Source organism: Mobula birostris, chromosome 3, assembly GCF_030028105.1.
Source record: "Mobula birostris isolate sMobBir1 chromosome 3, sMobBir1.hap1, whole genome shotgun sequence".
NCBI classification, from domain to species: Eukaryota; Metazoa; Chordata; class Chondrichthyes; order Myliobatiformes; family Myliobatidae; genus Mobula; species Mobula birostris.
Genome location: NC_092372.1, coordinates 70,961,243 through 70,975,184, shown reverse-complemented (window position 1 = coordinate 70,975,184; position 13,942 = coordinate 70,961,243). Strand labels below are relative to the sequence as shown.

General features: G+C 40.9%; 1 protein-coding gene across 8 annotated transcripts in view; it reads left to right on the top strand.

Moving 5' to 3' along the window:
• The window catches only part of LOC140195119 (TBC1 domain family member 1-like), a 245,790-nt gene that overhangs the window by 191,488 nt on the left and 40,360 nt on the right, over positions 1 to 13,942 (top strand). For all 8 annotated transcript variants that reach the window (XM_072252894.1, XM_072252893.1, XM_072252892.1 and 5 more), the window contains one exon: positions 840 to 1,001. In XM_072252894.1, the coding sequence (XP_072108995.1) occupies positions 840 to 1,001 (162 nt within the window). The remainder of the gene's footprint in view (positions 1 to 839; positions 1,002 to 13,942) is intronic.

The following is a 13,942-nucleotide window of genomic DNA, read 5'->3' as shown; positions in this document are numbered from 1 at the left end:
TTTTTGGTTGTTTTTTTACACCATTCTCTGCAAACTCTGGAGAATATAGTACATTGAAATTCCAGGGGATCAGTGGTTGCTGAGATAGACAAAGCAACACCAACAATCATTCCATGGTCACGTTTCTTCCCCATTCTGATGTTAGTTCTGAACATCAACAGAATCTCTTGATCATGTCTGCATGCTTTTGTTCATTGAGTTGCTGCCACATCATTGGTTGTTTAGATATTTGCATTAACGAGCAGCTTTACCTAATAAAGTGGTAACTGCATGTATATAACCTTATGCCCCAATAATTCAGCAAAGGACAGGCCCAGAAAGTAACATGCCATCCATGAAGTGCAAATTCCAACCTTTCCATTTACCATGACCCATCCTCCAGCAGAGGAAAACAGTGAGGATTGTATTTAATCCTGAAATAACATTGATCATGTACTGTGCCTGGCACTGCCCGGTATGCTGGGGGCTACTAATGCAGCATTAAAGTTCAAGCTCCTCCCTTGAGAAAGCTGCCACTTCCTCACTGAGGCTTAGACTCAGGATACTGAAGAAACCCTCTAAGGAGGATTTGCTTTTCCAAGTGCAACCAGAGCATGACTAATGCTTCCAACTTGTTGCTGAGTTCAATCTCTGAGCATACTTCAGAGACTGCTTCAGAAAATCTAATCTTTAGCACATGCGTTGGCTATACCACCTCTGGTTGTTATTGCGTCCATCACTCTCTCTGGGTTACCTTGAGAAGTAGCCTCTGCAATCCAGGAGAAGTTGTTCTTGTGACGTTCTTAACTACTCTTGAAACACAGGGTAATGCTTAAAGTTTTCTTTTTTCTACCTTGCAGCTTCCGAAAGTGACCTGCAGAATAAGCGGCTGAAACTAGATTATGAGGAAATCACATTGTGCCTGAAAGAAGTGACTCAAGTTTGGGAGAAAATGCTCAATGTACCTGCCAGGTCAACAGTTAAATTTGACATGGAGAATATTCACGTGGCCATGGGTCAAGGTGAGTGGTTGTTAAGCACTGTGAAGCATTTTAGTCGGGGACATCTTAAACTCACTGATTTTACTCTGGAGCTGATTCTTGTTGGAATTAAGTAATATTGAAATTCAGTTACAATTTGAAATAGAATCACATGCACACAAAGAGTACCAAACACTTTTATAGGCTACATCATTATGTCATTATCTCTAGTGAAGTTTGTGCTCTGAACCACATGTCATGAGATCCACAATCTGTCAAGGGCTGATCACAGCCGTTCAGTTCTGGCCACCTAATAAAATACAAGAGGACTAGGTACGACCCCCACCACCCAGGCCATGTTCTAGTTTCACAGCTGCCATTAGGAAGAAGGTGCAAGAGCCTCACGGCCAACACCACTAGGTTTAGGAACTGTTATTACCCCTCAACATTCAGGCTCTTGAACCAGAGAGGAATAATTCACTCAACTTGACTGGCTTCATCACTGAACTGTTCCCACAACTTATCGATTCACTTTCAAGGACTCTTCATCTCTTTATTGCTTGCTTGCTTGCTTATTTATTTAGTTTTTCTCTTTTGTATTTGTGCAGTTTGTTGTCTTTTGCACAGTCGTCGTTTGTCCTGTTGAGTATAGCCTTTCATTGACTCTATTTATTGTTTCTCTTGCATTCACTGTGTATGCCTACAAGAAAATGTATCTCAGGGTTGTAGATGGTAACGTTCATGTACTTTGATCATAAGTTTACTTCAAACTTTGAACTGTGCTTTCTCACCCCTGCCATGGTCAGCTATATGTCAAGGGCTGTGCTGTGGTTGGGGTTCAGTCGCAACAGTGAAGCAAAAGAAACAAGAGGCTTTGAGAATAAGATTTAACATTATTTACGTTCCGTCTTAGACTACAGCATTATTTTACTCAGAAGTCCTCTTAAATTCTGCACTCAGCCTAATGCATGAAAATTCTATGAGTTTGTTAACAATGAAATCTTTCTTGGCTCTCTTTATTCCTGCTCACTGCTCGAGACCACCTTTGTTGGCAGGTTGTGTTCAGGTAGTATGGTAGTTAAATTGCTGGACAAGTAATCCTCAGGTTAGGACTAATGTGTTCAAATACCAGCATGATAATCTAGGCAACTTTTCTTCTATTAATTAAAGGAGTTCGTAAATTATATTAAATTTATTATCAGTAATAGTGACCCCCAAACTACTAGATTATTAGCAGAACCATGATTTTAGGTAGCGCAGTCGCATAGCAGTTAGCATAGTCCTGTTATAGGGCCAGCAACGTGGGTTCCATTCCTTCGCTGTCTGTAAGGAGTTTGTATGTTCTCCCCATGACCACATAGGTTTCCTCCGAGTGCTCTGGTTTCCTCCCACATTCCAAAGACGTAAAGGTAATTTGATCACCGGTGCAACTGGGGCAGCACAGGCTCACTGGGTCAGAAGGGAATGTTACTCTGGTAAATCTAAATTTTCACAACAAAATCACTGGTGTCCTTCAAGGAAGGAGGTGAAAGAAGTTGTTTGCTGGTTTGATCCATGTGCACTAAACTGTTGTCTAAAATGTTCTGCTAAGGCACTTAATTCAAGGGATACTGGGGCCTGGCGATAAATGCTGATCATACTGGTAGCCACATCCCGGGAATCGTTGGAAAAGTGGATACTGTAGAGAACGGGTTTAGTTACATGAGTAGTGCTTTCTATTAGCTTTTCGACAAGGTGAACTGTATCCTAGTAGCAAATAAAAAGTGCACCTGATGAGAACCAGTAAGAAAAAAATCCTCATGAGAACAACTGAAAGCAATTCTGATTTACCATTCCTTTATTGTTAAATATTTATAGATTGAGCAAAATTGCTCCAGTGTTGGTATAGAATAGTGAACATTCCTGCAGCTTTGACCACTTGTCCATCTTTATGCTGTGCTGTAGTTTGCCAGTCTCTCCTCCTAATTAAAAGAGGTCACCCAATTCCTCAAGCACGCTTGCTGTTCGGTGCAATCAATAGAGAATAGGTGCAAGAGTAGGCCATTCGGCCCTTTGAACCAGCACCGCCATTCACTGTGATCATGGCTGATCATCCACTATCAGTATCCAGTTCCTGCCTTGTCCCCATAACCTTTGATTCCGCTATCTTTAAGAACTCTATCCATCTCTTTCTTGAAAGCATCCAGAGACTTGGCCTCCACAGCCTTCTGGGGCAGAGCATTCCATATATCCACCACTCTCTGGGTGAAAAAGTTTTTCCTCAACTCCGTTCTAAATGGCCTACCCCTAATTCTTAAACTGTGGCCTCTGGTTCTGGACTCACCCATCAGCGGGAACATGCTTCCTGCCTGCAGCGTGTCCAATCCCTTAATAATCTTATATGTTTCAATAAGATCCCCTCTCAACCTTCTAAATTCCAGAGTATACAAGCCCAGTCGCTCCAATCTTTCGACATATGACAGTCCCGCATTCCCGAGAATTAACCTTGTGAACCTACGCTGCACTCCCTCAATAGCAAGAATGTCCTTCCTCAAATTTGGAGACCAAAACTGCACACAGTACTCCAGGTGTGGTCTCACCAGGGCCCTGTACAGCTGCAGAAGGACCTCTTTGCTCTTATACTCAATTCCCCTTGTTATGAAGGCCAGCATGCCATTAGCTTTTTTCACTGCCTGCTGTACTTGCATGCTTGCTTTCAGTGACTGATGCACAAGAACACTTAAATCTCGTTGTGCTTCCCCTTTTACTAACTTGACTCCATTTAGATAATAATCTGCCTTCCCGTTCTTACCACCAAAGTGGATAACCTCACAGTTATCCACATTAAACTGCATCTGCCATGCATCTGCCCACTCACTGCCCGTGGGTAATCTTCCCCAGGTCTCAATTCTTCATCTGTGACAGTTTTTAACGGTGTTCCATAGAGACAAGTCCTATTTTAATAGTTCATTGAAATTGTAGGAGAGTGTGCACACATTGAAGTAAACAATGTGAGGGGATGCTTCAACTTTTACAACATCATCTTCAGGAGTTGGTAATTATTGTAACTTATGATTCCAGTAGCAATGACAATCCCAATAGTCAGCTTTCTACAGGTATTGTGAAACGGACTGAAGATTCAGTAATATCTGAAGCTGACATCCCTGCACTTCCAGTTGACATGATTGAGCAAAGACCAGAATCTTTAAACGATGCCCAATACTCGGACTAGAATACGGTTTTGCATCTCCAGCTGTGTTTGGTCAGAACAATGTTCTTGCATCAGAGGTTATGCCCAGGTCATTTGAAAGAACAATAAAAAATACTTCGTAGGTTGGGCAGTATCTGTGGAGAGAGAAGCATTTAAGACCTAGGCACAGAATTAGGCCATTCAGTCCATCAAGCCTGCACTGCCATTCCATCATGGCTGATTTATTATCTCTCTCAAGCCCATTCTCCTGCCTTCTCCGAGTAACATTTGACACCCTGACTAATCGGGAACCAATCAAACTTTGCTTTAAATATACTCAGTGACTTGGCTTCCATAGCCATCTGAGGGAATGAATTCTGGCTAAAGAAATTCACCCTCATTTTTATTCTAAATGGGGGCTGTGCTCTTATGTCCCAGACTCCCCCATCTAGGAAACATACATTCCACATCCACTGTATTAAGGACTTCCGATATTTGATGGGTTACAATGAGATCATCCCCTCTTTCTTCTAAACTTCAGTGAGAATGGGCCCAGAGCCATCAAATGCTCTTGATACATTAACCCTTTCAATCCTAGGATCATTCTCATGAACTTCCTCTGGATCCTCTCCAGTGCCGGCACATCTTTTCTTTGAGAAGGGGCCCAAAACTGCTCACAATACTCCAAGTGCAGTCTGATAATTGCTTTATAAAGCCTCAGCATTACATCCTTGCTTTTATATTCTAGTCCTCTTGAAATGAATGTAAATATTGCATTTGTCTTCCTTACCATCAACTCAACCTGCAACGTAACCTGCACAAGAACTTCCAAGTCCAGTTGCACCCCTGATTTTTGAAATTTCTCCCCATTTAGAAGATAGTCTATGCCTTTACTCCTTCTAACAAAGTGCATGGCCGTACACTTCCCTGCACTCTATTTCACCTGGCATTTCTTTGCCCATTCTCCCAATCTGTCTAAGTCCTTCTGCAGAATCTCTGCTTCCTCAGCACTACTTGCCCCTCCACCTATCTTTGCATTGTCTGGAAACTTGGCCACAAAACAATCAATTCCACCATCCAAATCATTGACCTATAACATGAAAAGAAGCAGTTCCAACACTGACCCCTGCTGAACTCCACTAGTTATTGGCAGCCAACCAGAAAAGGTCACCATAATTCCCCCTCTTTGCCTACTGCCTGTCAGCTGATCTTCTATCCATGCTAGTATCTTTCTTGTAATGCCATGGGCGTTTTAACCAGCCTCATTTGTGGCACCTTGCCAAATGCCTTCTGAAAATCCAAGTAAGCAACATCCACTGACACACTTCTGTTAATCCTGCCTGATGTTTTCTCAAAGAATTCCAACAGATTTGTCAAGTAAGATTTCCACTTAAGGAATCCATGCTAACTTTTGGCCTATTTTATTCTGTTCCTTTGAGTACCCAAAACCTCATCATTACTAATGGATTCCAACATCTTTCCATCCACTGCATTCAGGCTAACTGGCCCATAATTTTCTTTCTTCTGGCTCCCTCACTTCTTAAGTGTAGAGAGAAATTTGCAATTTACCATTCATTGGAACTATTTCAGAATCTAATGATACTTTAAAGATCTTTGGCAATGCCTCATATCTCTTCAGTTGCCTCTTTGAGAGCACTGCGATGTTGTCCATCTGATCTAGCTGACTCTTCCACCTTCAGACCTTTCATTTTTCCAAGCACTTTCTCCTTAGATTCCTACTAGGTTTCCTCAGACTGGCGTTCAAGAGTTCGAACTTCTCTCTCTGCAGAAGCTGTCTGAGCTGCTGTGTATTTCCTGCATTTTCTGTTTCCATGTTTCTAGCACCTCGTCTGTTGTGTTAAAGTCACGAACGGTACTGTGACTGATAACTCAGCAAAAAACGTAACTTATTACTTCATCTCAATCTCAATAACATTCGACTATGTATATGAGGTGTGAACCCAGTAACTATCTGCAATAATCAGTGTGGTTTCTGCTTATCTGCAGTATCTTAAAAATGTTGTTTTGTGTAACAATCTGCATTTGAAGATTTGAGGATTTTCTTAAAGAAAAGGGGAATGTGATATAGAATAGCTTGGGCGACAAATTCCAAGGTTAATAGCACAGGCAGCTGAATGCATTTTAAATTACACTAGAGTAATTTTAAAGTCTGGAACACGCTTAAGACGAGCTGGATGTCAAAGAGAAGTTGGAGGGTTTTAAGACTGGAAGAAGTTGGAGATGGAGAACAATGGGAGCACGAAGGGCTGTGTGACTTTTTCTTTATTATTAGTTCAAATTCCTTTGTTGGATTGTGATTTCATTATTTTCATGTTGAAAGGGAGAGAACAGAACTGTACTAGTACTTCGTTATTGGATGGTACATTGGCACCCTGTGTTTCCACCTGTGAAAATAACATATTGTGGGAAAGTTGAACACAAAGGAATAGTTTTGAGATGCAAATTTTATGATTATGTTTCATTAAAGTGATCACAAATCTGAATATTAGATTGCAAAGTCACATGTTCCAGTAGTCAAGAGTTCAATATGTTGTGAAAACTGTCTCTATCCCAGCCATTCTTTCCTTCAGTGAATGGCAATTGGTTCTGAGAACTTTGAATGTTTCCTTGTTATTTGGGGAGTAAAGCTGGTTTATCGCTTCCAAACACGGTAGTGGTGAACTACGGTGCTGGATACTGGTTCCATGATATTAGACCGCAAATCTGGTGGTCTATACCATTTTATACCAGAATGTGCAGTTTAACAAAAAGTGCAACGTAAAGACAAAAAAAAATTGACTGCCTGAGCTGCTGAGTTTTTCCAGCATTTGCTGTTTCTGCTATAAATTTGTTTTGATAGTTAACCTGAATATTACTACTGGAAGAAATTAAATTTTGCTGATCACAAGACATTCTACAATTATGTGAAGAACAAGGAGATAAGACACGAGAGAATAGGACCAATCAAGTGTGACATTGGAAAAGTGTGTATGGAACCGGAGGAGGTAGCGGTGGTGCTTAATGAATACTTTTCTTCAGTATTCACTATGGAAAAGGATCTTGGTGATTGTAGTGATGACTTACAGCAGATTGAAAAGCCTGAGCACATAGACATTAAGAAAGAGGATGTGCTGGAGCTTTTGGAAAACATCAAGTTGGATAAGTCTCCAGGACTGGATGAAATGTACCCCAGGCTACTGTAGGAGGCAAGGGAGGAGATTGCTGAGCATCTGGCAATGATCTTTGCATCATCAATGGGGACGAGAGAGGTTCCAGAGGATTGGAGGGTTGCAGATGTTGTTCTCTTATTCAAGAAAGGGAGTAGAGATAGCCCAGGAAATTATAGACCAACGAGTCTTACTTCAGAGGTTGGTAAGTTGATGGAAAAGACCCTGAGAGACAGAATTTATGAACATTTGGTGAGGCATAATATGATTAGGAATAGTCAGCATGGCTTGTCAAGGTAGATCTAGCCTTATGAGCCTGATTGGATTTTTTTTGAGGATGTGACTAAACACATTGATGAAGGAAGAGCAGTAGATGTGGTGTATATGGATTTCAGCAAGCCATTTGATAAGGTACCCTATGTGAGGGTTATGAAAAAGTAAGGAGGCATGGGATTCAAGGGGAGCTTGCTTTGTGGATCCAGAATTGGCTTGCTCACAGAAGGCAAAGACTGGTTGTAGACGGGTCATATTCTGCATGGAGGTCAGTGACCAATGGTGTACCTCAGGGATCTGTTCTGGAATGTCTTCTCTTTGTGATTTTTATAAATGACCCAAATGAGGAAGTGGAGGGATGGGTTAGTAGATTTTCTGATGACACAAAGGTTGGATGTGTTGTGGATAGTGTGGAGGGCTGTCCGAGGTTACAGCAGGACATTGATAGGATGCAAAACTGGGCAGAGAAGTGGCAGATGGAGTTCAACCCAGATAAGTGTGAGGTGGTTAATTTTGGTAGATCAAAATATGATAGCAGAATATAGCATTAATGGTTAGACTCTTGGCAGTGTGGAGGATCAGAGGGATCTTGGGGTCCAAGTCCATAGGACACTCAAAGCTGCTGCGCAGGTTGACTCTGTGGTTAAGAAGGCATACGGTGCATTGGCCTTCATCAACCATGGGATTGAGTTCAAGAGCCAAGAGGTAATGTTACAGCTATATAGGACCCTGGTCAGACCCCACTTGGAGTACTGTGCTCAGTTCTAGTTGCCTCACTACAGGAAGGATGTGGAAACCATAGAAAGTGTGCAGTGGAGAGTTACACAGATGTTGCCTGGATTGGGGAGCATGCCTTATGAGAATAGGTTGAGTGAACTTGGCCTTTTCTCCTTGGAGCGATGGAGAATGAGAGGTGACCTGATAGAGGTGTATAAGGTGATGAGAGGCATTGATTGTGTGGATAGTAAGAGGCTTTTTCCCAGGGCTGAACTGGCTGACACGAGAGGGCACAGTTTTGTGGTGCTTGGAAGTAGGTACAGAGGAGATGTCAGGGGTAAGTTTTTTTACACAGAAAGTGGTGAGTGCGTAGAATGGGCTGCTCTGAATGGGTGGTGGAGGTGGATACGATAGGGTCTTTTAAGAGACTCCTGGATAGGTGCATGGAGCTTAGAAAATAGAGGACAATGGTAACACTAGTAAGTAGGTACATGTACATGTTCGCACCACATTATGAGCTGAGGGGCCTGTATTGTGCTGTAGGTTTTCTATGTTTCTACTTCTTAATTTTAGATATTTAGACAGAACCTAAATTGCATGTTGCAGGAAAAATTGAACATTTTTTTTTAACAGATTGCAAGGGTATCTGTTTCTGGGCTAAATAAGTTCTAGCAACTCAAGAAACAATATGCTTGATCGCAAATCGATTGGCATCCCACAAGGTCAGAAGCTTGCAACAAGCAAGAGCATCACGATAAACTTTGATGCTACTGATGGATAGGACTCCTGTACACAGTGGATGGAATGTGACATTTCTAGTTTTGCTATACACCTCTGAACAGGTTTAAAAAGTAATGAACTTTAAGTCTGAGGCACCGCGTGTCAGCACCCAGGCAGTGTTTTGCAGTGTTGGGGACTGGGTTTCAATTCCCCACAGCTGTCTGTGAGGAGTTAGTCTGCTCACCCTGTGACCACATTGATTTCCTCCAGGTGGGCTCTAGTTTCCTCCCACGTGCTGACGACTTAAAGATTAGTAAGGTCCAGTAAGTGTGGCCATGCTATATTGATGCTGGGAGCACAATGAGACTTGTGGGCTGCCCCCAGTACATTCGGACTGTGTTGGTTGCTGATGCAAACTGTATTTTTTGATGTACATGTGACAAATAAAGCTAATATTTCTAATTTCCCTCTTGATTGAAATTACAGTTTATAAATGGCCATTTGTGAACAACATGCAATTTTTTGTTTATCATAAGAATTCACTCAGAATCACTCAGGTTTAATATCACTGACATGTACTGTGAAATTTGTTGTTTTGCAGTGGCAGGATAGTGCAATACATTAAAAAAATTAAAATAAGAAATAAATAATAAAAAATTAAATAAGTTGTGCGAAAAGAAATCAAAAATAGTGAGGTAGTGTTCATGGGTTGATTCATTCAAAATAAGGTTCATAGCACATAAATTAAGGAAATTGACAAATGTACTGGTTATTTGAGCTGGTAGTGGGATTAGATATTTGGTCAGTAAATGTACTAAAGAGAAAGTGAGAGGCTCTTGGTTTTGACGAGGTGAAGATCAGGAAATTGTTAATAGACTGAAGAGAGTGATCTTCTTCAAGTCCATGAGGTGTTCTGTAAAACACCCAGAGCTTGTGGAGCTACTTTTTCCTCCCCCACTCATTTAATGTCTGATGAAGTTAATCAGGCTCCTTAAATGTTGGAGCATTTGTAAGTAAAATTTCCTGCCAGTCCATAATAGGCAAACCCAAACACCTATCATAATGGAGTGGCAGAGACTTGAATGCTTGGAGTGGTGTTGCCCATTTCTGAGTCTTTTATTCTTTCCTCCCCTATTTTTAGAACCTCCTACATGATGTGAAGGAGATTAATACCATGATTTTGTTGACATAATATAACACTTATTTTAAAGTATTTTCTTTGTGTTCCTTTGAAATAATTTCTGGGCTTGGTTTTCAAAAGGTCACCTCCTTAGGAATCTACAAGTTTACATTAATTGCAGTTTTAAGTATTCTGTGACACGAATTTAACTTGAAGCCTATTTCCATTCCTGTTTTGCTTTAAATCCCAATTTTTAATTTCTAAGGATGCTATTGAAAAATGACTCACCAGCATTTTGTTCTTTTCCTCTGAAATATATTGAATACATTCAGCTTTTTGCTGCTGACATTCATCTCATGCACTACCTGTAGCCGCTACTTGAATTTGTTTTAACTTGTGACGCTAGAGTCCAGAAAATAATATGAGATGTAAGGTCTACAAATATTTGATTAGCAAAAGAACTTCTCAAGATAACTCTCATTGTTAGGCCTTCTGTTTGGAAGCATTGTGTAATAATCTGTCCCTCAGAATTTACTGTTTCCTAACTTTTCCAGCCTATACTCCTGCTCACCCCTCCCCAAACAGCCAATAGTTCAGTAAATGGGGTAGGCTGAAGGATATAGAATAGTTTCTTTCCTGCTCTGTTGCTTTTTTGTTTGACCCCATTTGTGCTGACATCTAGTCAACAAGTTCCATTTGTGTTTAGCATGGCATAGATCTCACTTCTTCAATAAGAAATTGATCCTAGAGTCAGTGTAAACTTGGCAAAACAAAAACACACACACAATTTACTCAAACATAGATTTTCAAGAAAGTCTTAAAGGAGCAGAAAAAAATGGAGAAGGTTCCATTTAGAGCCTCGGAAACCGAAGGCATGGTGGAACAATATTGAGGCCAAATATTTCTGAAGCCTGTGACCGCAGGTGATTACTCACATACCTGAGAGACAGGAGAGCCATAGACAGAAGGGAAATTGGACAATGTAGGGATTTGAAAGTAAGGATGAAAAATTGAATAAAATGGCTTTGCTGTACAGGACACCATTGTAGGTCAGCAAGTTCTGGGATCTGAAGAATCTGTTTTTCGCACAAAGGATGGTGGTCACATGGATGATAGAAAAATGGAAGGTTATGTAGGAGGAAAGGGTTGCATTGACCTTTGAGTAGGTTAAAAGGTCAGCACAACAATATGGGCTGAAGGACCTATACTAAGCTGTATGTTCTATGTTTGAAATGGAATGAGCTGTTAGGGGAAGTGGTAGATGTCATTAACTACATTTAAAAGACATCTGGACGGTACTTGGGTGGGAAATGAGTAATGGGTTGCATGCCTAATGCAGACAAATAGAGCAGGTAAGTATCGCAGTTATTTGAATGAGATGGACTGAACGGCCTGTTTCTGTGACCATAAGCCATAGGAGAATTAGGCTATTGATGCATCGAGTCTGCTCCGCCATTCCATCATGACTGATTGACTATCCCTCTCAACCCCAATCTCCTGCCTTTACCCTGTAACCTTTTATTTTCGTAACTAACCAAGAATCTATCAAGTCCGCTTTAAATATTCTCAATGACTTAGCCTCCACAATTGTCCATGACAGTAAATTCCACAGATTCATCACACTCAAGCTAAATAAATTTCTCCTCATTTCTGTTCTAAATGAGCATCTTTGTATTTTGAGACTATACTGTCTGGTCATAGACTCCCCCACTATGGGAAATATCCTCTCCACTTCCACTCTATCTGGGCCTTTCAATATTAGTTATGATTCAGTGAGAGCACCCCCCCCCCCCCATTCTTCTAAACTCCAGTGAGTACAGGGCAGGCCCAGAGCCATCAGATGCTCCTTATACGTTAACCGTTTCAATCCTGGGATCATTCTCAGGAACCTCCCCTGGGCCCTCTCCAATACCAGCACATCCTTTCTTAGGTAAGGGGCCCAAAGCTACTCACAATAGTCTGCTATTTGATCAATGCCTTATAGAACATCAGTATTACATCCTTGCTTTCATATTCCTGTCCTCCCAAAATGTATGCTAACATTGCATTTGCCTTCCTTACCACATGCTCAACCTGTAAGTTGACCTTTGGGGAATCTTGCACGGGGACTTCCAAGTCCATTTGCACCTCTAATTTCTGAATTTTATCCTCATTTACAGAATAGTATATGCCTTTATTCCTCCTTCCAAAGTACATGACAAGTACATTTCCCTATACTACATTCCAACTGCTAATTCTTCACCCATACCTCCATGATTCAGAGGTCAAAAGAAATGAAAGAGAGTGTTGGCCATTTGGTCCTTATACTTGGCTGATCTATCTCAGTGCTACTTTCCTTTACCTGCCTGTATCCCTTGATTCTTCTAAAAGCGAATAATCTATGACCTCTTTCTTGAGTGTACTTGACAGCTGGGCTTCCACAGGCCTCTGGCAACAAATTCAAAAGATCCCTACCTTATAGAGGATGATGGGGGGGATAAATTTATCCCTGTATCCTCTGAATGGTTGATCCCTCAGGTTAAGACTGTAACCCCTGAATCCAGACAACCAAACCAGGGAAAGCATATCCCCATATCTACTCCAAGTCCCAGAAGAACTATGCATGTTTCCAAGTGTCTCATGATGTCAGGAGAGTCGAGGACAAGCGCCACTTTCCAGGAATCATGCTGGTGAAATGAGTTAGGAGAAGAGTAACAGTGTTTTGACTAATCTTGAGGTTACTGAGAGTAAGAAGAGGATACAGTGGGATAGGCAAATCCAGAATTGACAAAGACAGGTGAGCTGAAGCAGGGGTGAAGAATAGCTGTGTAATTGTGGCTGAGAGCAGAAATGGATCAGTTTTGATGAAATGGCAGAGCAGACTCGGTGGGTCAAATGGCCTAATTCTGCTTCTGTGTCTTATGTCTTGTAATTAAAATAGTAATAAGTTGTCTTATAAGTTTAACAAGATCATATTAAATAGTGTAGCAGTTTTGAAATGTAATGGGTCATATTTTTTATATTTCTGTTGACACGAATGGAATGTGTAAGTAAGTTTGTGAACAGTCTGGATCAGTTTCGTCCACTTTTTGGAAGAGAGATGATGTCATTGGCTAGGAAGTAGAGGTCGTTCCTGGCACTGAAGATATGGTTTCTGCTTTCATTATGTTCAGTTTGAGGAAAGTTCTGTTCTTCTAATCTTAGACATTTAGCAGACAGTCTGACAAATTACAGATAATGCAGCGATCTCAGTCTAGAAAAAGGGGGTGAGGTGGGCTTTGGCCTTCAGTACGCATGTGGAAATAGGACAGAGAAAAAATCTGGGAACCGTCTGTCCTTGTCTATCACTGACTCCTGTGTGCCTACTTGTGACACAGTAATGTTTCCCAAAAGGTAATTAGTTTATTTAATGCCTTCTTTCCTTGCATTGTTAAGTTGGTAGTTGTTCAATCGATCTAGTTCAGTCTAATTCACTTACTTTACCAACTAAACAGGTTTAGTTAATGAAATGGTTAATGAAACTGGATAAAATATAAAGCTCCATAAGTTTGAGGTGTGTCAAATTGTAACATCTGCTAATGTGTAAATTTTAATCATCATTGCATGTCTTTCTGACATGTTGTTTCTATATTGGCCTTTCAGTGCTTCCAGTTCTTTGTATGTATGCAGTTGGCAGCAGTATTTCTTCAAACTAGGATGGGTGTGGAATGTAATTATATTTTGTACATGGATGATGGAATGGCACTTAGCCTAGAATGGTGGGTTGAGTTGTTCTGCAATCTTGGCAATTTACTTACAAGTGAAATGGCAAGTTTGGAGAACAACTCAACCAACCCAT